At 42.5% G+C, this 26,504-nt stretch overlaps 1 protein-coding gene across 1 annotated transcript in view; it reads left to right on the top strand.

The window, feature by feature from the left end:
• LOC108007735 (scavenger receptor class B member 1) overlaps nucleotides 1–26,504 on the top strand; it is a gene marked incomplete at its 3' end in the record, with an annotated part of 434,380 nt that overhangs the window by 165,533 nt on the left and 242,343 nt on the right. Inside the window, 2 exon segments of the mRNA XM_070998599.1 lie at nucleotides 21,841–22,001; nucleotides 22,057–22,201. Of these exon segments, the coding sequence (XP_070854700.1) occupies nucleotides 21,841–22,001; nucleotides 22,057–22,201 (306 nt within the window).

Here is a 26,504-nt window from a genome sequence, read left to right as displayed (position 1 = left end):
CAAACAAACATAAGCGAAGTCTTTCCAATTCCCGCAACGCTATTCTGCTATTCGCACCCCACATATATACATACGTACAGTGTACATACATACGTATATCGATATTTTCGCCAGTGCACAGTGGGTCAAGAGCTCACAATAAATGTTCCTTCCAAACATACAATATTAAAGTCCGTAATTCTTTACTGTGACCGTATATATTTACAATCTTAATTGGTTTCTAAATTCCAATATGATTCCAATCCGTTTCCTTACTTCTGAATTAAAATTCTAAATTATTTAACGTCATGGCAACATCAGTAAAAGCCGCTTTAACCCGATTTATGGCCACAGCTGACTGTCTGATCCACTTTGAGGCCACTGTGAACGCTCCAGGTGCTCCTACCCCAACGTTATCCGCCTATAAAATCCGTCGCGATCACCTCAATTCCTTGTGGCAAACGGTAAAGGCAGCATACGACATATGCTCCGACTGCATTATAGCTGCAGGCGAGAGCGCCGCAGACACAAAATCCATACTAAAGTCCAAGTATTACCAAACGTACTCCACTTACGAAATATTTGCCGCGCAGCTGATGGAACAAATTCAAAAGGGCTCCTCCCAAATACCTCAAGCTCCAGTAACTCCGTCCCAAAATTCCACGTCTTATGGCTGTCGGCTCCCTCCTATCGACACACAGGTTTTCTCTGGCGATTGTCTTCGCTGGCCGACTTTCCGGGACCTTTTCACGGCAATATACATAGACAATCCGAGTCTAACGCCCGTTGAAAAATTATTCCACTTAAATTCAAAAACAAGTGGCGAAGCTCATTCCATAGTTTCAAGATCCCCACTCACCAATGATGGCTTTAGCTCAGCCTGGAATAACCTAACTGAGCGTTTCGAAAATAAGCGATTGCAGGTGAACAGTCACCTGAAAACACTTTTCAATGTGCAATCCATAGCACAGGAGTCGGGAGCAGCCTTAAAGGAACTTCAACGCATTTTTCAAGGTCGCTTAACTTCCTTAAAATTTTCCGGTGTTAATATTGAGAATTGGGACCCTATCCTGGTTTATATGTGCTCGACAAAACTACCAAAGCTCCCTCTCTCATTATGGGAGCAATCCATCCAAAATAAAGCCGAAATTCCTACGTGGCTTGCGCTTGATTCATATTTGACAGAGCGCCATCGAACTCTTGAGGCCGTCGATAGCTTCCGATCTGCCAATTTCCACCACGTCCAGTCCAAAGACACAAATCGAGTGGCAGAATTTCCAAAAATAAATTCCTTCAACACAAGGTTAGTTCCGATACCCAAGGGCTGCGATCTGTGTTCCAAGAAGAACCACCCCGTGCGTATATGTCCACGCTTCCTACAGATGACGGTAGACGATCGCCTAGCCTATATTCAAAGGAAGCAGTTGTGCTCCAATTGCTTTACAAGTAGCCATCAATTCCGGGTTTGCACAAGCGCTCACAACTGTCTCACTTGCCAAGATCGGCATCACACATTGCTGCATCGAAACAGCGGCCCTACTACTCCGCCGATTCCATCCGACCCTCCAAGGCCAGTATCCACCTCAGTTCCACACATCATTTCGTCCTATTCAGCGCAAGTTTCCGTTCAAAAAGTTCTTCCAAAAAATACTCCATCCGAATATTGGGTTCCATACCCAGCCTTGGATGGCAGACGTACTCGAGGTATTAAATCCTACCAATGCCGAGTCTGCCAAAAGATCCATCCTCTACGGCAGTGCCACCACTTTCTACGGCTAAGCCCCCAGAATCGGCTTCAGGAAGTACATATCCAGAAGTACTGCTCCAATTGCTTGGCTCACAATCATTCCAAGGAATCCTGCCGCAGTGGTCATCAGTGCCACAAGTGTGGAAAGGCCCACCACACTCTCCTACATACGGACGACCGATCTACACTTCCAACATGTTCCTGAGCCTACTATCCTGTTGTTCTTGCTACGGGTGTCCTCGCAAGGGGGGGGGGAGAATGTTCACGTTAAAAGGGCTTTTAATTTCAGGAGGCAGTGTCGAGCGGCAGTTGCCTACGATATCTCGGTGACCAGGAACCCACATTAGGCTGATAGTAAACTGACTAGCCATCTCCTCCTTAGAGGCTTATGTTTCCTAAACAGGTTAGTGCTTCTTTTATAGCGTGGACCTCCGCCAGGAAGACGGTACAGTGGTCCGGGAGCCTGCGTGACTTCCTGATATCTAATTGTTCGGAGTATACATCTCCGCCATCTTGTCCTTCTAATTTGGAGCCATATGTATAGAAGCAGATTGCGTCCGTCGTGCCCGGTCGGCCCTGCTCTTATTCCCCTCTATTTGGAATCAGGGCCTCAAAGGCCCTGTGTAACTATATACAATGGATTTGCATGGATCCGTTATCTTCGGAATCGATTTATCATGCTGGATAATTTTAGCATGGCCATAGCTGCCGAATAGCTGCCGATTTGGCCCTTTTCATGCCTGCTAAGTCCAGGCTAGGGAGGTTCAAGATCGCATTCAGCGCTTCATTCGGGGTGGTTCGAAGGGCTCTACTAATACATAAAGCCGCCATTCGCTGTACTTTGTTTAGAGGAGTCAGTATGCATTGTTTGTGCAGAGCGGGTCACCACAGAGCCACTCCGTATAGTAGGATTGACTTGACTACCGCTGTGTATATGCAGTTGACTATTCTAGGGGACATGCCCCATCTTAGCCCAATTGCTTTTTTACAGGATTAAAGTGCAATGGTCGCTTTCTTGGTTCTCTTTTGGTTATTTAAGCCCCATCGCTAAAAAAGAGATTTAATTGTTTAGAATGGGTGGGTTGAGATGTGGAATTTTGTATCTATTTTTAAATAGAACCAGTTCCGTTTTCGAGGGATTTACCCCAAGTCCGTTCGCTATCGTCCATTCCGATTGTACTTTAAGCTTAGCTGTCATAAGATCGCAAAGTGATTGTGGATATTTTCCATTAAAGATGATGGCGACGTCGTCTGCGATATTTCACAGAAGGGGTGATAGTACACCTCCTTGCGGGGTGCCTCTGTTCACTAGTCTAGTCTGGGTAGAGGTCCCTAGTGTGGCTGTAACCATTCTGCTTATCAGCAATTTATGGATCAACCCCACCATTGGCGGCTCAACCCCTAGTTCTGTAAGAGATTCTCTTATTGCAGTGGGAAGCACGTTATTAAAGGCTCCCTCTATATCCGGGAAGGCGATCAGTGTATATTCCTTGATGCTGAGTGATTTCTCGATGCTGCTTACCACCAAGTAAAGCGCAGATACGGTTGACTTACCTTTGGTGTAAGCGTGCTGTGCCTCTTTTTAGCAGGAAGGATGTTAGGCTTATAGGCCTAAAATCCTTTGCTGTGGTGTGAGTGGCCCTCCCTGCCTTGGGAATGAAAAACACCTTTGTTTCTTGCCATGCTGTTGGTAGTTCTCCTACCGCCAGGATGGATTGGAAGATTTTTTTCAACCGGTTTATGGCTATTTGTCCTGCTTGTTGGATGTGAGCCGGTGTTATCCCGTTCATGTTGCGGTCTGATAGGAGTGGATCTAATTCGATTCCCTCTCCTGCTCCTCTTTCAGGAGGATGACCTGTTTGTTGGCTCCCCGGGAAGTGAGCGTCTAGAAGCACGTCCAAGAACTCTTTACTGGAGTCTGACCATGATCCGTTTGCTTTCTGAAGAAAGCCCAAAGGCGCTAGGTATTGATGAGAACAATACATTTCAGTTACAACTTTTTTCTAGCATCAAAACTGTAGGAGCCGCAGTTTTGGGCATTAGAGTGGGCGTGGCACGCTGCTGAATCAAACTTGCGCTCCGTAAAAAGCTCAGGAATCTGCACGCCAAATCTCAATAGCCTATCTCTTATAGTTTCCGAGATCTCAGTGTTCATTCGGACAGACAGACGGACATGGCAAGATTGACTCGGCTAGTGATCCTGATCGAGAATATATATACTTTATGACGTCGGAAACGCTTCCTTCTGCCTTTTACATACTTTCCGACGAATCTAGTATACCCTTTTACTCTACGAATATCGAGTTTAAGAATTCAGTTATAAATGAACTGTGAAAAAACTTAAAATTAGACAACACAACACCCCCTATGGCACATAATTATTGTCCATACGAGTTAGTTTTTTGCAAACAAAGCAAATTGCTAAAATTCTTTAAAAGCGAACATAGCATAGATCCATTGTATAATGTAGATGACTATGCGAAAGAATCAAAATACATATTAGAAATAGCACATAAAAGTGGTAGGATACTACTCGAACAGAAAAAAGCTAGGAATAAAAAACATTATGATAGAAAGGTAGTTATCTTTGATACTAAGATAGGAGATAAAGTTTTATTAAAAAATGAAACAGGGCATAAGCTAGATTTTAACAAGGAAGAACGCTATAGTCGAGTACCTCGACTATCAGATACCCGTTACGCAGCTAAAGTGACCAAAGGGAAATGGAGATATGCAGGCAGCAAAGCGAGATTAAAATGCGCCACCTACCGGCGGTAGACAGATTGAAGCGTTATGGGCGTTAGAGTGGGCGTGGTAAATCGATAGGTATTGACGAGACCAATACATTTCAGTTAAAATGTTTTATCTAGCATGAAAATTGTGGGCCTCACAGGCTTGGGCGGGTTGTGGGCGTTAAAGTGGGCGTGGCAAACTTTTTTTTTGGGTCAGTCGACAGATATTAATGAGAAAAGATTGAAGCGTTATGGGCGTGGTAAATTTTTAAAAGTTTTATCTAGCACCAAAACTGTAGGAGCCACAGTTTTGGGTGGTTTGTGGGCGTTAGAGTGGGCGTGGCACTCTGCTGAAAAAAACTTGCGCTGCGTAAGAAACTCAATAGCCTAGCGCTTATAGTTTCCGAGATCTAAGCGTTCATCCGGACAGACAGACGGACAGGCGGACATGGCTAGATCGACTCGGCTAGTGATCCTGATCAAGAATATATATACTTTATGGGCTCGGAAACGCTTCCTTCTGCCTTTCCGCTGAATATAGTATACCCTTTTACTCTACAATCACAAAAAACAAACAGTCCATAAAAATTGGTTAAAAATGTTTACTTCGTAGTCAGTTTATACGTAAGTATGTACTTCATAATCACTTAATCGAAAAAAAATTTGTATTTCATAATCACTTCATATCTCATATAAATATTTAAATTATGGCCATATAAAAACCATAATTGTAATAAATAAAAAAAACAAAAACATATATATAGATTTTTATACAATAAAGATTGTTCACGTCAAAAGGGCGTTTAATTTCAGGAGGCAGTGTCGAGCGGCAGTTTTATCCAGATGTCTACATCTCGCGCGCTCGCCCTGCCTTCCGCTCTCCCTCTCCATCTGTCCCCTAAGTCTCCGCTCTGCTCTGGAGCGCTTAAGTTAAGTTAGGCTTAAGCAGTTCTTATTTCAAAGTGATCCAATAAACACCTACGCACGTCGCGTAAAAACCGTAAAGTAACCCCCGTGTTTTTATGCGTACCATTCGATCTTGGGGCTTCAACTATTTCATCGATCAAGCCGCACCGCCCCAAGAAAGATACTAAGAAAATATCTTTATTATATAAGATTGTTGGGGCGGGGTGGCTTGATCGATGAAAATAGGTGAAGCCCCAAGATCGAAAACCACGGGAGTATTTTGGGGTTTTTACGCGACGTGCGTAGGTGTAGTGATAACGACAATATAAACGGACCACGAAACGGACCAAGAGTCGTTTAGTTCAGACAAGGGGATTGAAAGTGTGGTCGTTCGACGCGTGAAGAGCTAGCAGATATCAGAGACCAGATTCAACGGAGCATGCCACACCCAGACCAGAACTTTGTTCGTTCAAACACAAACCAGAATCAAATACGCCCAAAGGAGAAGGACTGCAAGACGGCATTTAGTCTTTAGGCCAAAGCCGAAGTCAACGGAAGGAATAGGGAAACAGGCAAGGGGACCGGTGACGTGGTCGTCCGGCGCATGAAGAACTAGCAGAGTCCAGGTGTGCATGGACAGGGGCAATACTGGTTCGGGTAATTTTGACTGTCAACGACAGCATCGGAAGGAGTATCTACGAGAAATACGTTGTGGGAAGGAGAGTATGACGGAAGACCGGCACAGTAAAGCTCAACAGCCGTTGGGCGTCGAGGGAAGGATCGCACGGACCAAAAGGCTACGAGGATACACAGGATATCGGCAGGATAGGAGAAACGAGAATTCCTAATACTTTGGGGAAACGTCTGAGGGTGAAAATGGATCAAGGGGAAGGGCGAGAGGACTCAAAGGCTACAAGGATACACTGGATAACAGCCAAAGAGATGAAACGAGCTTCATTTTGTCACCCTAAAAAGGAGGGAATGTGATGAATTAAATAAATGCGCACAAATAAGGCGAAGGGTAATTTTACAGAGGCCTGGCACTTGCTGAATACGGAGTAAATTCGCGTAGTAACGGCACTGCGTGAAAAAGAGTTTGGAAAGAACGAGTAAAAAAAGAGGAAAAGAGAGTTTGGAAAGAACGAGTAAAAAAAAGCTTGGAGAGATACACGTCTAGGTTGAGTGGAGACCCGGTCGACTTAGCAAGAACTGCTCCAGCTACGTCGGACGGTTGCCCGAATAGTTGACTAGGATTGGAGCTGGCGTATCCTGTCGATCCTGACGTAGGATTAACTGACTGTGACGCCCGACGGTTGTCTGGAAAGCACAGTCGTTGAATACTTTAAGTCCGGTATCGCATGCGAACCATCTCAACGAGAAACCGTTAGGCTCGGGACGAGTGTCCTGCCGATCCTGACGTGGTTTGATGGTCTATGGTGCCCGACGGTTGTATTGAAAGCGCAGCCATCAGACACTCTGCGTCCGGTATCGGTGGCGTATCGATTTGTTGTAGCTTCGGACGATTGTCTGGAAAGCGCATCTGTTGGCTACCTTGAGTGCTTGAGCAAGGACAACGCCGACCAGCGCAGGACGTCGACAGCAGCATCGGCGCACGAAAGATCGGCGAGGAAGATAGCCAGAAAATACGCACACTTCAGGTACGACTTCAACAACAGCCCAAACAGCCCAACTCTTCGTCATCTCTCCTGAGTGACGGCCGAAGTACCCGGAGCAGCGGATGCCACCGAAAGCGGAAGATTGCGGGAAGCATTAGCGCATGAAGCACCATCATAAGATAACTAAGCTTTGTAACTCAGAGCCGTGAATATACGCCTCATAGCCCGAATTCTGAATTGTAGTTACTAATAACCGGGCGGTAACGTTTACTATTAATTTGGTGGGACGAACGCATAAATCTACTGAGCTGGCCGCACAACTTCTGTAGCGCGCAAAAAAAAAGAGTACGTTACAAACAAAACTAGGCCCTTAGATGTAGACTTACGTAATCGCAAAGCTGCTTTATTATTTTTAACGATAACTGCAATTGATTTGCACTTCTCACTGCTATTAAAACCTAATTGTAGCTTTGCGACGAATGTTTTGATGCTCTGCCAACGCACCGCAACCGCAAGGCAGAGTAACTTTCGTATGATTTGCACTAAGTAGTGTTTATGCATTAATCACTTTGGGGTCACCAGTGTAAGCTTCTTCATTGGATGTTGTAAGATATAGATATAAGAGCTTGGATTAGAAGAAGTTATTTAACTGCTTTTGATGATCCTACATTGGTTTTGACTCGGAAATTTCGGACTTAGATAAATTGGTAATTTTAAAAACAGATCGTCACCAAGCCAAATATGTGTTCAATATATATAGATATTCCAGTCCTCTTAGCCAACCTACAAAAGGATACCACGGAGTCTATTTGCACGATGCTAAGCACGGTCAACGTTTGCTTGGCTGCATCCCGACGCGTCCAAGCCTTGGACGGGCGATGTTAGCACTGGTTGGCAGCATCACCAAGGTAACTTCTCAAAGATATGAAATCATTTCATTTCTTTCGGCTAGTCATATTGGATGCAATCAAAAACTGAGATTCGTCGTACGTACAATCAAGGCGTTCGAGTAACCTGTGATATTAATGTGGAGGAGACACATTCTGCGTCGTTATCCAGCTTGACTTGCTCTAGACTACTACCGCTCGCACCGCGTTACGGAACCCCGTCAGGGGGGTCGTTGTAAATATACGGTTAATTTCGAAATCATGAGTATTATTAGACCGAAATGAAATGGCTGCTTGTCGTGTTATGACTTTTAAAGCATTTAGACTCAAAGCTCTGCCTGCTACTGGAATGCATGCCGCCGGTCTAACGAGTTGCACTTATGTTTTTGTACGATTGTAATTTGTAGTTTGCGAATAATTATAAATTTAAGAATAAACTCTGACACAACTGACACCTCAGTTGTTAAAATTGGATGCTCGTCAGTTGCTAAATCCGCGACCGCTGAAGAGAGCGGACTTGTCTTGTGCGAGCAAACAAAACACAAAAAATAAACTGGTTAATTTCAAATAAGCGAAAAGACGCTAGAACCCGAAGAAATTTAGGTTTCAACTCACAAAATCGGTGTAATGACTTTAACTAGCACATACATTTTTTCATCTTATAATAATAAATAAGTGCCACGCTAATAAAAGCTCAATGAGCTACGAACAGCTCCGCGAGCCGAAGAGACGGTTACTTTTCGTATGTCTCAACGCGTGATAGCGAAGTGCAAGGAACGACCCTACTGTCGGTCGATAGCCAAAGAGCACGATCTTGCTCACCATGCTTACTTACGGCTACCCCTACTCCGACGGCGTGGAGTCAACAATGCAAAACCCCCCCACCAACAGTTTCGACCCCTGGCGCACCAACAACATGCAACGGTAAAACTTCTGCATCCGCACTAAATTTGTCAGCAACAACTACAGCTACTGCAAAAAAAAACAACGACAACCACAGCTACGACTATTATTTCGGAATCGACTGCAACCGCAGCTCTAAATACAACGGCAACAAAAACCGCGACAACAAATCAAAACCAAAACAAAATTCAGCAAGCGGATCCGGCCATACAGACCGGACTAGATCGGTACATCCATATCAAGCGTAAGCTTAGCCCGCAGAACACCGCGGTAGGTAACAAGTCAAAAATAAACCGTGTCCAAATAGAAGATATATTACCCGGGAGATCAGACAGCAATCGATTTGCGCTTCTAGCAGAAAATGAATCAGGACGGGCTCAGGAGACCCAACCGAAACCTAAGCCCCCACCAATTTACATTAGGGAGAAAATCTCGAACGCCCTGGTCAACAAAATATTTGCGCTAACCGGGGACGGAAACTTTCATGTTGTTCCGCTCACAAAAGGGGATATCCATGAAACCAAGCTTCAGACCAAATCTGAAGAACATTTCCGAGCAGTATCCAAATACCTGGAGGAAGCTAGGAAAAGCTACTGCACGTACCAACTAAAAGGCAGCAAGGGCCTGCAAGTGGTAATAAAAGGAATCGAGTCCGACGTAACCGCCAAGGAAGTTATCGATGCTCTCAAGGAAAAAGGGGTTTCTGCAAAGAACGTCAGTAACATTATAAACAGGAAAAAAGAGCCGCAACCACTCTTCAGGGTCGAGCTGGAGCCAGACAACAGAGTCTTGAAGAAAAATGAAGTGCACCCCATTTATAACCTGCAATACTTATTGCACCGAAGAATCAACGTGGAACAGCCACATAAAAGGAACGGCCCAGTGCAATGCACAAATTCTCAGAAGTATGGACACACTAGGGCATACTGTTCACTTCGAACAGTCTGTGTAGCTTATGGAGACTTCCACAATTCGGCTAACTGCCCTGCCAACAAAGAAGACCCCAAAAAGAAGAAATGCGTTAACTGCCAAGGTAACCACACGGCAAACTACAGGGAGATGAAGGACCGCATGCGAAAAGTGATAGCAACGCGTCATCAGAATACCCAAAAGGCGTACACTTACTCGCGTACGACGCCGGAAGTATTTTTCGGCACGGCTGCAAGATCCTCATTTGGTCAACTAAATACCCAGAAGGGATTCTCATACGCCGATGCCCTTCGATCGGGGACGGAAAACCCACTCCAGTCTAATCTAGGAAACGCTCAGCAGATCCAAGTACAGTCGCAAAGCACTCTGGAAACTATGATGGTCACCATGCAACAAAGTATGATGGAACTCATGTCATTCATGAAAACGACCATGCAAACACTGATTCAAAACCAGAACATGGTGTTACAGCTACTTGCAGCTAAGCAGTCCAAATAAACAGATGGCAAATCTACGAATGACAACGTGGAACGCCAAAGGCGTTTCACGGCACAACCTCGAAGTAACACAGTTCCTGAATTAAAATCATATCGACATTATGCTACTGGTAGAGACGCACCTCACAAACAAATACAACTTCCAAATAAGAGGCTACACTTTCTACCGCACAGACCATCCAGATGGTAAAGCCCACGGCGGAACCGGCATCCTAATCAGGGAACGGATCAAGCACCACTTTCACCAAAGGTTTTCAACTAATAACTTGCAAGCCACGTCTATTAAAGTGCAGTCAGGCAACGGAAAACTCACTATAGCCGCTGTCTACTGCCCGCCTCGCTTTACAATTTCTGAAGGACAATTCATGGACTTCTACAACTTGCTTGGAGATCGCTTTATAGCTGCAGGGGACTATAGTGCCAAACACACGCACTGGGGATCACGCCTTGTGACTCCCAAAGGAAGGCAATTATACAATGCAATCATAAAACCGAACAACAAATTAGACTATGTTTCCCCTGGCAGCCCCACATACTGGCCAACAGACCCCAGGAAAGTTCCAGACCTAATAGACTTTGCGGTGACAAAAAACATTCCCCGCAATATAATAAGCGCCAAAGCGCTTTCGAACCTGTCGTCAGACCATTCGCCAGTGCTAATAACTCTTCTTCAAAGCACAAAAACCACAGATCACCCCCTCAGGCTGACGTCGCACAGAACCAACTGGTTAAAATATAAAAAGTATGTGAGCTCACACATCAAATTAACCCCTCACTTCAACATCGAAGCGGACATCGACTGCTTTACCGATGCTCTTGAAGAAGTATTCGAGAGTCAGCCACTATCTCAACACCACAAGGCAGGGACGTGCAAACCAACCACTTCAAAACTAATCTGCAAATTGAACGGTTAGTCCTAGAAAAGAGGCGCCTGCGACGTGCCTGGCAAACCAACAGATCGCCGTCATCAAAACAACGTCTTAAGGAAGCCACTCGCTCACTAAATCGAGCTCTAAAGCAAGAAACAGAAAATGAACAGCTGCAGTACATTAAAAGACTATCGCCAACCAGTTCAAAACATCCTCTGTGGAGGGCTCACCGAAGTCTCAGCTCTCCAATCGAAACAGTCACTCCGATAAGAAACTCATCTGGCATCTGGGCCCGCAGCGACGAAGATAGAGCCGAAACTTTTGCTTTACACGTCTTAAACGTCTTAAAGCCGAAGCCTGCCACTGGCTCATTTTTCCTACCACAAATCGAATCTGAATCTATTTCCCTACCACCATTGTTTCAGCCAAAGGAGATCGCGAAAGTCATTGGGGAACTGAAACCTAAAAAGGCCCCTGGCGGTGACCAAATAACCCCAAAAATGTTAATTGAACTTCCAAACTCTGCCATTGAGGTTATTTGTAAGCTCTTCAATGGGACTATAACTCTAGGCTACTATCCGAAAAAATGGAAAAAATCTATTATCATTATGATACCGAAGCCCGGAAAAGACCACACAATTCCGTCATTCTACAGACCAATTAGTTTATTATCGTGTCTGTCTAAGCTGTTCGAAAAATGCCTTCTAACTCGCATAACACCATGTCTAGGAGCACACAATGTTATCACTGCTCATCAATTTGGATTTCGTCAAAACCATGGAACAATCGAACAAGTTAACAGAATAACATCAGAAATACGCACGGCCTTTGAGCATCGGGAATACTGCAGCGCAATATTCCTCGATGTATCTCAAGCCTTCGATCGAGTATGGCTAGATGGCCTCATGCACAAAATCAAAACACACTTACCTGATTACACTCACAAGCTTCTTGAGTCGTATCTATACAACAGGACCTTCGCAGTAAGGTGCAATACAACAACATCCGAAGACTACATTATCAAAGCTGGAGTCCCGCAAGGAAGCGCGCTAGGGCCTACTCTGTTCCTTCCATACACAGCGGATATTCCCACGAATGAGCAGCTAACAACATCTACGTTCGCTGACGACACCGCAATTTTAAGTCGCTCGAGGTGCACAGGCCGAGCCACAACACAGCTAGCAAACCACCTCCTCGTAGTAGAGAGGTGGCTATCTGATTGGCGGATTAAAATAAATGAACAAAAATTAAACACATGTAACGTATTTCGGCGTCCACCTTGACAGACGACTAACCTGGAGAAGACACATCGAACGCAAGAAAGTTCATCTAAAACTAAAGGCCAGCAGCTTCCACTGGATTCTTAACGCTCGTTCGCCCCTGCGTCTGGACTACAAGGTTTTGCTCTACAACTCCACTCTCAAGCGCATCTGGGCATATGGCTCCCAGCTATGGGGGAACGCCAGCAGAAGCAACATAGACACTATACAGCGCGTTCAATCGAAAATCCTGCGACCTATCACTGGGGCACCATGGTATATTCGCAACCAAAACATCCACAGGGACCTAAGCATTCTTACCGTAAAAGATGAAATAGACAAACAAAAAGCGTCCTACAACGAAAAACTTTCTGTGCACCCCAATCGCCTCGCAAGAGTTTCTGACTTGGGTTTCCAGCCGATCCCGTGTACAACGCAACGACCTGCCAAGCCAGCTATAACTTTCGGGCCCCTTTAGCACAACATCAGTCATATGACTGTGAGTTAGATTAATTAGTCTAAGATTTGATACACATATTGTTAGTATCCAAAGGGAGAAGATTCAATAAATAAATAGCAAAGCATTAAAAAAAAAAAAATAAAAAAAGTTGCTAAGTCCGATGCTCCTTTCAAAAGTCAGGACTTTTCAAAAGGAAAATGTGTGTCTCTTTGTTCCATAACTCTGTTTTAGGGATCTGGCATCACTCAAATTAATTGGAAACAAAATAGTTCGAAAATGTATTTAAAAACAAGGAAGAACGCTATAGTCGAGTACCTCGACTATCAGATACCCGTTACTCAGCTATATGGAGATATGCAAGCAGCAAAGCGAGATTAAAATGCGCCACCTACCGGCGGTATACAGATTTAAGCGTTATGGGCGTTAGAGTGGGCGTGGCAAATTTTTTTTGGATCAATCGATAGGTATCGACGAGACCAATACATTTCAGTTAAAATTTTTTATCTAGCATGAAAATTGTGGGCGTCACAGGTTTTCGCGGTTTGTGGGCGTTAAAGTGGGCGTGGCAAACTTTTTTTTGGGTCAATCGATAGGTATTGATGAGAACAATACATTTCAGTTAAAATTTTTATTCTAGCATCAAAACTGTAGGAGCCACAGTTTTGGGCGGTTTGTGGGCGTTAGAGTGGGCGTGGCACTGTGCTGAAACAAACTTGCGCTGCGCAGGAATCTCAGGAATCTGCGTGCCTAATCCCAGTATTGTAACTCTCATAGTTTCCGAGATCTCAGCGTTCATACGGACAGACGGACAGACGGACAGACGGACAGACGGACATGGCTAGATCGACTCGGCTAGTGATCCTGATCAAGAATATATATACTTTGTGGGGTCGGAAACGCTTCCTTCTGCCTGTTACATACTTTCCGACGAATCTAGTATACCCTTTTACTCTACGAGTAACGGGTATAAAAAACCTGTGAACTACTAAACTTTCAAGCTTGTATATTACCAACTTACGGTCCGTTTTGTGGCATGGTCGTAACGCTCGCTGATATGTACCGTGCGTACATTTTTGCCATTTTTTGTTTCTAATTTTGCAGATTACTGGAGATGTAAGGACTATAACCTGACACGGGTTATCTTACCTTGGTGCTAATTTTGCGGCAAAACATTCTGCCGCTTTTGACAGGTGGTGCTTTTTGGCCCACACGACACACCGGTCCTCTCTAAATGCCTTCTGTAGGGTTTCTGCTATCGCTGTCAGGACCAAAAAAATATGGTATTCATGCTTTGATCTTGGCAGTGGCAAGTCTGCGTACACCGTTGCCCATGGCTCTTCAAAGATTTGTGTCAGCATATTTCCCGCCGCTTGCCTCTAGTTCGGTTGGAATTTCAGGCACTCCTTGCATTTACTCACATTCGCACTTGCGCCCCTTTGCATTCCTGGCCAGTAATATCGTGCCATAATATAGTGTGGCGATTGGCTGCTGGAGTCCTGATTCTCAGGCCCCCACATCTTCTTTGCCGGAACTTTTTATCAAACACATAGTCCGGGAATTTATGTGGTTGCGCCTTTATTACTCTTTAACGCTATGTAGGATTCCGGCACTGGCTGTGTGGACATTTGTGTACGAATTCCTGCGTCAGAATCGCGCCAATGCCGTAGTCACTGGCGTCCGTTTTTAGGAGGTCGTTAAGCGGCGAAGTCCGGTACGATTAACCGTGCTTCTCGTAATTGGGCCAGGATGAAGCTTATACGTGGCATTGGGTATGCGTACTCTGCCGATTTTGCGTTGATCTGCCTGAAACCTACACATAGTCCACATTTGACGGTTTTTTTCTTTACCATCACTATGGGCGAGCTGTAAGATCTTTTTGAGTGCTCGATTAAACCCATTTGTAGGAGTTAGTCCACCTTTGCATTGATTTCCTCTTAATCTTTGGGGTACTTGGGGTAATATCTTTTTTTGGCCACGTTTGATGCTTACCTTATTGTACGAAAATCTGCCAGATCTGCCTCCAGGAATTAATCGATGTTCTCTTCCTCGTCGCCTACTTGAACAACTGTCACTGACAAGTTTTTCTCCAGCCATCCACTGTGTCTGTTCCTGGCAGATATGACGATCCCGTGACCAGCGCATCCTATCTCGGCGCCGACTTGTGTGAGGACATTTCATCAAGCACCAACTCGTCTACTACTCCTGGTAATATCAGCATGCTTTTTTTCAGCCGCTTATTCCCGAATTCGAAACCTCGATACCTCGAGCTGCCAACCTAACTTGCCGTCTTGTCCATGTAAACCTTCCCAGACCAGCCAGATTGTCCGCCAGCTCCTTGCTAATGAAGCTCGCTGTTGCCCCGGTGTCGATTGTGGCTTTGTTTAAGTATCCACCACTCTTCGATTAGCTTGCCAGTTATATTAGAGAGGAAACACCTTGCGACCCCCGCTCGCCTGTCTGCGGCTGGGATCGCTGGCCATTTCCCGCTCTTTGGCAGCATTCTACGGTTCTTACCTTAACCACGCCGCACATCCAGCAGAAGAGCAACCACTGGTTCAGGTCTGCCTGTTGGGTTGTGTTTGGTGCCCGTCAATGTCATCGGTCTTGGTTTTGTTGAATTGGTTCTCTTCGGCGAACGTCTCTCGCTCCATATCATCAACGCTTCCAGGTCGTTCACGTGGTACGTTCACATTGCGATTCGCAGGTCTGGAGTGCAATTCTTCTTTATGATCGCTAATGTTTCCTTCTCGCTGTATCCGACTGGTCTTATTAGGGTCTGCACCTCAATCTTGTAGTCTTTATAAGGCTCTCTGAAACCTTGCTTCCTTTGCTTGACCTGGTCTGCGAGCTAAGCGAAGTAGCCCCTTGGTAGAAAGTAGCTTTCTATGAACCCGCTCCAAGTTCACCACTTTTTGCTGTTAGATATGAACCACTTTAACGCCTTATCCTGGAGTAGTTCAGGCGTTGTTCGTTGAGCCAAATTCAGGTCCAGTCCGTTTATGTTCGCAGACCATTCCATCTGCTCCAGGAATTCGAGTGGGTTGTCAAGCCGTCGAATCGAAAGATCATTCGGACCTGCCTCACATTTTTGGCGTAGTTGGGGTGGTTAGAACTTTGTTTTTCTGAGGACCTTTCTTCTGGGCACTGTTTTCCTGGCTAAACCTTGCATTCCCGGCTTGCTTCCCTTCGATGTTGTCACTGCTGCATCTCGTCGAAGCTAAAGACCGATATTAGATCTTTCCCTTCTGGGGGTGTCACCTCGAAGCTTGCACCTCGTCTCTCGGTGTAGTTTGCCTCTAGTTCGGCCCAGATTTGAGCTCGTTCTGGATCGTTTCCAATTTGTGAGTAGTACTCAGTCAGTGGCTTCCGCATTTCTTCCGATATACCCGTCAAAGAAATACCCGGCACTTGGGCGACGTTGGGGAAGTCCTCACTCTTGAGGCGGCATATCGAACTTCTCCCCATTTTGTTGTTCTTTTGTTCTTTCTCCCGGGAGAATCACGTTTTGGGCGCCAGATATAATGAACTTTTTTACTTAAACTTGCTTGTGCAGCTAACTAAGTAGTTTTGTGCGTTTGTCCCACAAAATTTATAGTATACGTGACCGCCCGGTTGACAGTAACAACAACTCAGAATTCGGATTATGAGGCGTTAATTCACGGTTTTGGGTTACAAAGTTAATTATACCCGTCATTCGTAGATTAAAAGGGTATAAGTATTATGGCAAGACAATCGTTAAATATACTCATAATTTGAACATACTTCTTGTAAACTTTGGCATCAATGGAAAGGTAATTTAAATGGCGTTTGAATGATACAATACATTTCTTAACCCGTTGAGTACTTATTGAAAAGGACGAAATTGTGTAAGCATCTACTTTTTAAATTTTTTTCCTCGACTTGAAAACTTAAATTTTTTGATGCAAAAAGTTTCTTTAAACAAAAATTATAGAAACTGCAAAAATAATTTTTTCAAAATCATTTTGCTTACATTTTTTTACCCGTTACTCGTTGTATAAAAGGGTATATTACATTGGTCGGAAAGTATGTAACAGGCAGAAGGAAGCGTTTCCGACCCCATAAAAAAAATATTTTCTTGATCAGGATTACTAGCCGAGTCGATCTAGCCATGTCCGTCTGTCCGTCTGTCCGGATGAACGCCGAGATCTCGGAAACTATAAGAGCTACGCAATTGAGATTTGGCGTGCAGATTCCTGAGCTTCTTGCGCAGCGCAAGCGTGCCACGCCCAGTCTAACGCCCACAAACCGCCCAAAACTGTTGCTCCTACAGTTTTGAAGCTAGAATAAAAATTTAAATGTATTGTTCTCATTAATACCTATCGATTGTCCCAAAAAAAGTTTGACACGCCCACTTTAACGCCCAAAAACCGCCCAAGCCTGTGACGCCCACAAACCGCCAAAACCTGTGCCGCCCACAATTTTCATGCTAGATTCATGTTTCTAAACATTTTCAAAAAATCATAAAAAATACAAGCAAAATGATTTTTGAAAAATTCTTTTTGCATATACTATTATTTTTGTTTGAAGAAACTTTTTGCATCAATGTCTTTTCAAGTCGAGAAAAAAAGTTTAAAAAGTAGAATTAAAAGTAAATTTACACAAATTCGCCCTTTTCAATAAATACTGAAGGGGCTAAGAAATGTACTGTATCATTCAAAAGGCATTTAAATTACCTTTCCATTGATGCCAAAAGTTTACAAGAAGTAAGTTAAAATTATGAGTATATTTAACTTTTGTTTTGTCAAAATACTTATGCCGACCAGTGTAGCTGCGCTTCTCAGAAAACCGTCGGGCGCTAGTCAGACTGGCAGGATTCCGAGCCTAATGGCTTTTCGTTTAGATGGATCGCCTTCGATACCGGACTCAAGCTAGTCAAAGACTGCGCTTATCAGACAACCGTTAGGCGCCACAATCAGTTGATTCCACGTCAGGATCGACAGGATACATCGGTGCTACGCCTGCTCAATTCCAACTCAACTATTCGGGCAGCCGTACGACGTAGCTAAAGCAGTCCTCTGAAGAGTCGACCGAGTCTCCACTCAACTTTGCCGTGTGTTTGCCCTTAAGGACCACAGCTACCTGTACTTCAATTCGTAAACTTATGCTGTCCCGAACGTCTCGACGCAGCGATCTGGCTCCTTGCTGACTTGCACGGCAGTATTTCCTTGACTTTGACTTGCTTGACGTTGTTCACTTGACTGATACAGCTTCTTGCGCTGGGCCTATAGGGCTCCTGGTACCGGTAATCCTCGGATTCTCATTTTCGCCCTCTGCCCATGGCACCACCCCAGGGTCCAAGGTACGCGGTTTTGCCTGTCGACCTTTCCGGTTCTGCGCACGGCACCACTCTAGAGTCCGGAGTACGGGGATGCACTGTTGTTTCTTCGTTAACGGCACACCTGAGCTTTGCCATCTCGCTCCTACTCCTTCTGTGCCGCTATATCGCCACTCTCTGCTCCTTCTCTCCGATCTCTCTTCCTCCGTTCCCTCCAAAGACTGGATTCTCCAAACTTTCTTTTCTCGCAGTGCCGATACTACGCGAATTCGCTGCGTACTCAGCAACTGGCAGACCTCCGTAAAGTTATTATTCGCTTTATGGGTGCGGAGTTATTTAACTCCTTACAATACTACTGTGGCAAAAAGTAAGGTGAGAGGTGTTTGTAAAATTAAAATTCTTTTTTTGTATTCTTCTAATCAATTTCACCCCATTTTAAGTACCTCCCGATAAACCACACTTATGCAATCGATTTTTCCAACCCTCGAAACATAACAATTCTGGTGTAGCCATCAGCGCCTTCTTCGATTTTGTTTATCTCCTCAATCGACTTGAAACGCGTTCCCCGGAGTTGTCTCTCCAGTTTTGGGAATATCCAGAAGTCATTTAAAAGCAGTATCAGGAGAATACGGTGGTTGCGGAACGATTTGCGTCAACATTTTGACGAAGTGGTCACGAAGAACGTGTGAAATCTAAGCCTGTTCATTATCATGATGTAAACACCAAAAGTTTTTGCTTACCATAATTCTGGTCTTTTTTGACAAATTTTTATCGCAAACGACGTATAATGCACAAATAAGATTTCTTATTAACAGTTTGTGGCATCACTAATAAAACAACAAATTAAATGAAACTAATTGGGTGGATAAGAACCAAGATATGGGAAGAAATTCGAGAAACTATCAGAAATTTAACTTTCAAGCTTTACAAAATAGTTTAAAAAAAACTGTGCCATCGAAAAAAATTTGTATGACATTTTTGTAATCCAGGGTTCCAACACTAACAGAATTTACCATCATTCGCCTGGAAGCGTTTTGGATTTAAGCTAGTGTTATTATTTATTTCTTTAAACATGTCATATCATTTTAGCTCTGATAGTTTTCCCGTGCTAATATGTCCCAATCTGTCATGCCACAATTTCAAGATATTGAAATTATTTTTACTGTTCTGTAAGCCCATTGACTTCAATTAAATGTATTACTTTTTTTTTTTGTTTTTGCAAAATCAATATTGAATTGTGTAGTAGCCGAATAAGTACTAGAATTGCTATAGTTATTGTAATTTGTAAAATTGAAATGGGATTTGGCATGTAGATTCTCTGGCTTCCTGTGCAGCGCAAGTTTGTGTAAGCAGGGTTAAATTCCCACCACGCTAAAAACCCGTCATCGAACAAATTTTTAAAAATTTTAAAATTTTAAAATGTAAATAAGAGATTGATTTAATATCAATACCCATCAGTATTCCAAAAATTATTCAAATCGGACCATTCATTTAAAAGTAATAACCAAACAATAATTAATAAATAGCATACTCCATAGAGTGCAAGAGGGATGGAGATATGTTCATACAGAAAATGGGCTGATTACGAAATTTCACTACCGCCACCTATGTTTCACATTCTGTGGCGTGTTAGTAAAATTTTGTTAACAGCCGATAGGAATGAACCATAGTCGGCGCTTTTTTGTTAACTGGGTCTCGGGTATCTGTTAGTCGAAACCGTTCACTATGCCGGGTTTTCTTGTTTTATTATAAAACTGCCTATCATTTCTCACAGCATGTAACACTTTGAAACTTGTCTCAATCTTAGCACCGAATGAAACGAAATCAGTAATTAGATCATCAAAAGTGTTAAAATGGTTCATAAGAGACGAATTTGGTTTAAACCTTATTGGTAATAGTTGATTTCTAGTTTTCGGCCGATAAAGTTTTTACCAAAATATCCAAATAGGATACCATTATGTTACATCAAAAACTTACCTCGATGACTGCTAGAAAGTCTAATTCGCTTTAAATCCCCACTTTAAAATGTGTTCACCAAAGAATAACCCGACGTAAGGATTCTGAGAAAAAGAAATCAAAGTTGAAAAATTCTGTTTATATGGGTCATTTGAACCACAATTACAGGGGAACTAATCCTTAGCTTACTTACCTCTACTAGGAGTCCGAACATAATGATCAATGCGAAGATTATATATTTATATTTGTGAGTCCGAAATTTTAGATTGCCCTCCTTTTCGAAGATCTATCTACAGGAAAAGATTCGCATAGACATTGATTTCAGCATGGCACAATTATTTTGACAAGTTCTTTGTGTAAATGTTTCCCACTTTGGAACACGCGTAACTGAAAAAAACATTTATAGCTCAGTTCGGCAGATATTAAACTTTGATTAAACCATTTGAACTAATTTTAAGCACACTCTGAAAAAATATTCCTAGATTTAAGGGAATATAGACTACATTCCTCGAAAATTGAGTTTTTAAGCCATTGTGGACTTATAAATAGTTAAAAAGTTTAACATAAGACCATACAATTAAACAAATCAATAGTGGGAAAGTAGTCCATTACCGAAAACGTAGCACATACCCATAAAAACAATTTCTTTGAATAAATTATTAACAAGTAGAAAGTTAACTTCACCAAACCGAAGTTTGTATACCCTTGAAGTTATAATTATTACATTTAAAAATGATACTTCCAAAAGTATAAGATACTATGTCTAAAAACACCGAAGCTATAATTTGTTTCATATTATTTTTCTACCAATTTTACGATCGTTCCTATGGCAGCTATAGTCGTCCGATTTTGATAACATTTAATTCGAAACTCAGAACTAATTAAAAAATTTTAGTTCCAAGCTAAGGAGGTTATATGATAAAAAACACCAAAGATATAATTAAAAAAATTTTTTTTTTCCGTTTATCCCTATTGGAGCTATAAGATATAGCTGTCCGGTCCGGCTGGTTCCGACTTATATAGTACCTGCAATAGAAATAAGATTTTTGGGAAAGTTTCAGCCCGGTAGCTAACTAAGAGAGCTAACTGAGAGACTACTTTGCGTAGAAACGGACGAACAGACGGACAGAAGGACATGGCTAAATCGACTCGTCTAGTCATGCTGATCAAGAATATATATATTTTATGGGGTCGGAAACGTCTCCTTCACTGCGTTGCAAACTTCTGACTGAAATCATTATACCCTCTGCAAGGGTATAATAAATCGTTTATAGGGAAGTCTTACAGAACTTGTAATCCTTTGTTAACAAAAGAATAGAGTTTAATAAAATATATTTACTGTGGAGTATGAAAAAGTTTAACAACACTTCCTAAGGGAATAACATGAACCTCCTTACGTTGGTCAGTACTGAAATTCAAATTTCAGGCTCAATTCCTAGTATCGGTCTAACAATGAAATGATATGACAAATAAAACCAAATTTATTTTACCATGGATTTTGTCCAAATATGGCTTGTTTGGTTCGTATGGACGGTAACTTTAAAGTGGTGCACGTGACGATTAGTGGTCGGATTTTCTTCGAGTTTTTACGATATCGACTATCATGGCATCGACTGTAGCGTTCTCTCTTGTTTTTTCTACAAGAACTTACAATTTTATTGTTTGGCTAGCGCACTGCTACCCAAGTGGTAGTGGACCTTAGTATATTGGAAGCGTTCATGTGGCCCTCAAAAAGACTAGTATGCTTGTCACGAATTTATCTATTGTAGATACTTCTGATTAATTTAAATATTGTCCTTGCAGAAGTTAATAATGACGGAGGGAGGTGAAATCTTTAAACTTTGGGCACAGCCTCCAGTCGATCTGTATATTAAGATATATCTGTTTAACATAACTAATGCTGAGGCCTTTCTAGCGGGTCGGGAGCAGCTTAAAGTCGAACAAGTTGGTCCCTATGTGTACAAGTAAGTTGAATATTCTCATGAATTAGAAATTTCAGTGATTAATTATATGATTCAGGGAGATTATGACCCACGAGAACGTCACCTTCAATACAAATAACACTATGTCCAGCACTCCCAGTCATCCCTTGGTTTGGCAAGAGCAAATGTCAGGCGGTTATCATGAGGACGATGAAGTTGTAATGCTGAATATTGCCATGTTGGTGAGTACTTTCAAGTATTTATTATTCAAAGTTAAAAATAGTGTAAATATCTTAAGCACACAAAGATTGACTTTATATACAACGTTTTTTTGTTAAAGAGAAATTTTATCCAACTCAGAGTCATGTCGGCTTGGACTTCAAGAAGTCTAAGTTTCTGCCAACACACAAGGAGCGAATAGACTTAACTGTACAAAGTACAGTATATATGCATGTTTCATTTATTAGCCAAATACAATCATCAGCAGTGAAATCGCTGTCTTAATTACTGATCGAAGATGAATATTATGACGGCTGCTGATACTGTACTCGATAAATTGCTTCCAGTTGGATCTATAGGGTCAAACCTGTAAAATTCTGCTCTTTGTAGGGTTTTTTGAATAAAGGTGTGCTGTTTTCATTTCCATAATATTTCGGGTGCTCGTCGGAAACCTTTTTAATGTGCTTATTCCACGCATTGTTCGGCTCATTCATTAGAGCATTCACTAGAGCTTAGAAATAGACGAACATATATGATGTTAACATGTTTTTGTATAGCAAGGCAAGGTTACTTTATAATTTTAACATTAACTTTAAGCTTCATGACTCAAATAACCTTAACTAACCGATTTTAATGTGCGAAATTTTTAAAATGAACTTCCTAATAGGTCTAAAATGTGTGGCAATTAATACTGTGTTCTGTCGTAACATTTTTAAACTTCAAATATTTTGGGACCGTACAATGCTTGTATATTATACCCGTTACTCGTAGAGTAAAAGGGTATACTAGATTCGTCGGAAAGTATGTAACAGGCAGAAGGAAGCGTTTCCGACCCCATAAAGTATATATATTCTTGATCAGGATCACTAGCCGAGTCGATCTAGCCATGTCCGTCTGTCTGTCTGTCCGTCTGTCCGTCTGTCCGTCTGTCCGGATGAACGCTGAGATCTCGGAAACTATGAGAGCTAGGCTATTGAGATTTGGCGTGCAGATTCCTGAGCTTCTTACGCAGCGCAAGTTTGTTTCAGTAGACTGCCACGCCCACTCTAACGCCCACAAACCGCCCAAAACTGTGGCTCCTACAGTTTTGATGCTAGATAGAAAATTTTAACTGAAATGTAATGTTCTCATCAATACCTATCGATTGACCCAAAAAAAGTTTGCCACGCCCACTTTAACGCCCACAAACCGCAAAAACCTGTGACGCCCACAATTTTTTAACTGAAATGTATTGGTCTCGTCAATACCTATCGATTGATCCAAAAAAAAATTTGCCACGCCCACTCTAACGCCCATAACGCTTAAATCTGTATACCGCCGGTAGGTGGCGCATTTTAATCTCGCTTTGCTGCTTGCATATCTCCATTTAGCTGAGTAACGGGTATCTGATAGTCGAGGTACTCGACTATAGCGTTCTCCCTTGTTTTAATTTTGTCATCTCCCGGAATGATTTTTTCAAAAAAACTCTAAGTTTTATTTCAAAAGGTACAGTTTTTTTTGTTTTTATATAGAAGAGTTATTGTTTGATATTAATGGTCTAATTAAGCCGATGAAATAATTATTTTGTTGTTTTTATTTGTTTGCAGCGCTAATTTGGCCACAAAAAGCTGGACAAATCAAGATAAAAGAAAGAACTCGTTATACCCGTTTCTTGTAGAGTAAAAAGTTATACTAGATTCGTCGGAAAGTATGTAACAGTCAGAAGGAAGCGTTTCCGACCCCATAAAGTATATATATTCTTGATCAGGATCACTAGCCGAGTCGATCTAGCCATGTCCGTCTGTCCGTACGAACGCTGAGATCTCGGAAACTATTAATACTAGGCTATTGGAATTTGGCATGCAGATTCCTGAGCTTCTTGCTCAGCGCAAGTTTGTTTTAGCAAGGTGCCGCGCCCACTCTAACGCCCAAAAACCGCCCAAGCCTGTAGCGCCCACAATTTTCATGCTAGACATAAAATTTTAGCTGAAATGTTTTCGTCTCGACAATATCTATCGATTGACCAAAAAAAAGTTTGCCACGCCCACTCTGATGCTTCAAACTGTCTGTCTCCCAAATTGTTGAACGCATCTGCACCAAATTACTTGTAGTTGTATACACATACACATGTACACATCTGTATATACATACACATGTGCGCAGTTTTCCGAGTACGTTTCGCTTTCTGGAACTTTGCGGAACAACTGAGCAGAACCTTTTACATAATTGTGCTAGTAGGGAACACTCTTTGCGAACAGTGTGGATACATGAAACAGGGGTACATTCACTGAAAACACAGGGATAAGATCGGTCGCTACTTATTGTCCGCATCCCCTTAATAACTAACTCCCTTCCTTTAATAAGTAAAATATCCAATTTGTTTGATTTTGGGACTTAGCCAGTATGACCGTAATTACCACATTGATCAACACTGGATCGTCTAAAAAAATATTTTCTGAAAATAAGCCAGTGCTTCAAAAAAAGCATATTCCGAAGGAAGGGGGAGATCTATAAGCTTTTCCTGCTACCCAAGCCAAGCAATCTAACATGCATCATTGACCACCCAGGCAAATCACAAGAATGCTGCGGTAATAATAGTAAAAGGTCATATTAAATATTTTAAATCACACTAATTGCCAGTCTAAGCAATTGAAAATTAAAAAAATAAATAAACGTCTTAATTTTCCCAAGGGTGCACACCACCGTTTGCCTCTTGCAGCCTAGTTCATAAAAGAAAGCAGCTGAAACTTTTCTAATATCAAGAAGATTGAAAAAATAATAATAATAATAATTTAAGATCACAAGCCAAAAACAAACTTACATTAAGTATAAATCAAAACAATAATCGGGCCCAGCTTCAACGCGAGCAAGACGAGAGTCGGCTGTCTTTATAGCGAGGAAACGCTTACTTTACATATGTATCTCCAATAACGATCGAACGCGACATTAACCCCAGCCCCGTTCGCTGAACTCAAGCCAATAGTGAAGGACAGGTCGCGTTCCCTCTCTTCGTCGGTGCTATCTAAGACTCAAAGCATGGTCAGCGAAAAATCCGCTTCCGCCGCAACACTCCTTCCCACACAAATTGCCTACGTGCTTGGCTACGTTTGCTAGCGCAGTAACCTCACTAGTCACTGCTACCGTAACAACAACAACATCTGCAGCTGTAACAGCCGTGCTCACGATACCATCGATCGGTCAAGTTGTCAAATCTACGACTTTCACAAGTTCGACCGTGCAGACTGGAATGGAGCGCTACATTCAAGTAAATCGGAATTTAAGGCCAAGCTTAACAGTGATGCCTCCAAACAACTTACGGTGGAGAGCACAAGCAGAGAGAGTAGATTTGCAATTCTGGAGGACCAGTCCAATGTTCTGCCCGATGCAGCCACTGAATCGGAGAAGAGAAAGCTAAAGCCGCTTCCAATTTGCATACGAGAGAAAACTTTTAACTTCCTCGTGAATTCTATATTGGATCTTATTGGGAATGATAACATCCACGTTATTCCCTTAACAAAAGGCAATATTAATGAGACTAAGGACCAAGTCAAACACGAAGACAAGTTCAGAATTCCGACTGAATACCTACATGACAACAAAAAGAAATACTACACTTATCAGCTTAAAAGCAGCAAAGGCCAACAATCAGTAACAAAAGGATTTGAAGCACAAGTAGCGCATGCACTTAGGGAGAACGGATTTGAAGTAAAAACTGTTACCAACCCAATTAATAGAAATCGACGCCCTCAACCCATATTCAAGGTCTCTGTTGAGGAGCCGCATAAGCGCAATGGTACAATGCACAAATTGCAAAGAATTCGGACACACGAAATTTTACTGCACGCTTCGCCCCGTATGTGTAGCATGGCTCTGCTTAATTCAATTTAAACAAAGAGGACCCCAACAACAAAAAGTGTAAGAACTGTGGAGGTATTCACATGGCAAACTATACAGGTTGTCCAGTTTACAAGGAGCTGAAAAACCGGATTCAACACAAAGTGTCTGCAAATCGGTTCCAGACAGCACCATTGATACCATCGAAAGCTACCCGTGACGTCTTCTTTTAAACTGCAGGGAGATCTTTATTGGATAGTTTAAACGATTCCAGGAACGTAAGCTTTGCAAGGGTTCCAATATTAAACCTTGCCGGCTCTACCTTCAATGATGAAATATCACCAGCAGCCTCCCACCAACCTATTGAGCAGACAGCTACCAAAATAGAAATATTGATACTGAAATTCATGAAATTAATGGAGACAACCATGCAAGCCCTGATGAGAAATCCAGTTATTTTGATTCAGTTGCTCCAAAACACCTGTTTAAGGAGAAGAGTAACTGAAGTTCGAT

Source organism: Drosophila suzukii (assembly GCF_043229965.1).
Source record: "Drosophila suzukii chromosome 2 unlocalized genomic scaffold, CBGP_Dsuzu_IsoJpt1.0 scf_2c, whole genome shotgun sequence".
In the NCBI taxonomy this organism is placed as follows: Eukaryota; Metazoa; Arthropoda; class Insecta; order Diptera; family Drosophilidae; genus Drosophila; species Drosophila suzukii.
The sequence above is the reverse complement of the archived record's forward strand: the minus strand, read 5'-3'. Positions and strand labels throughout refer to the sequence as shown.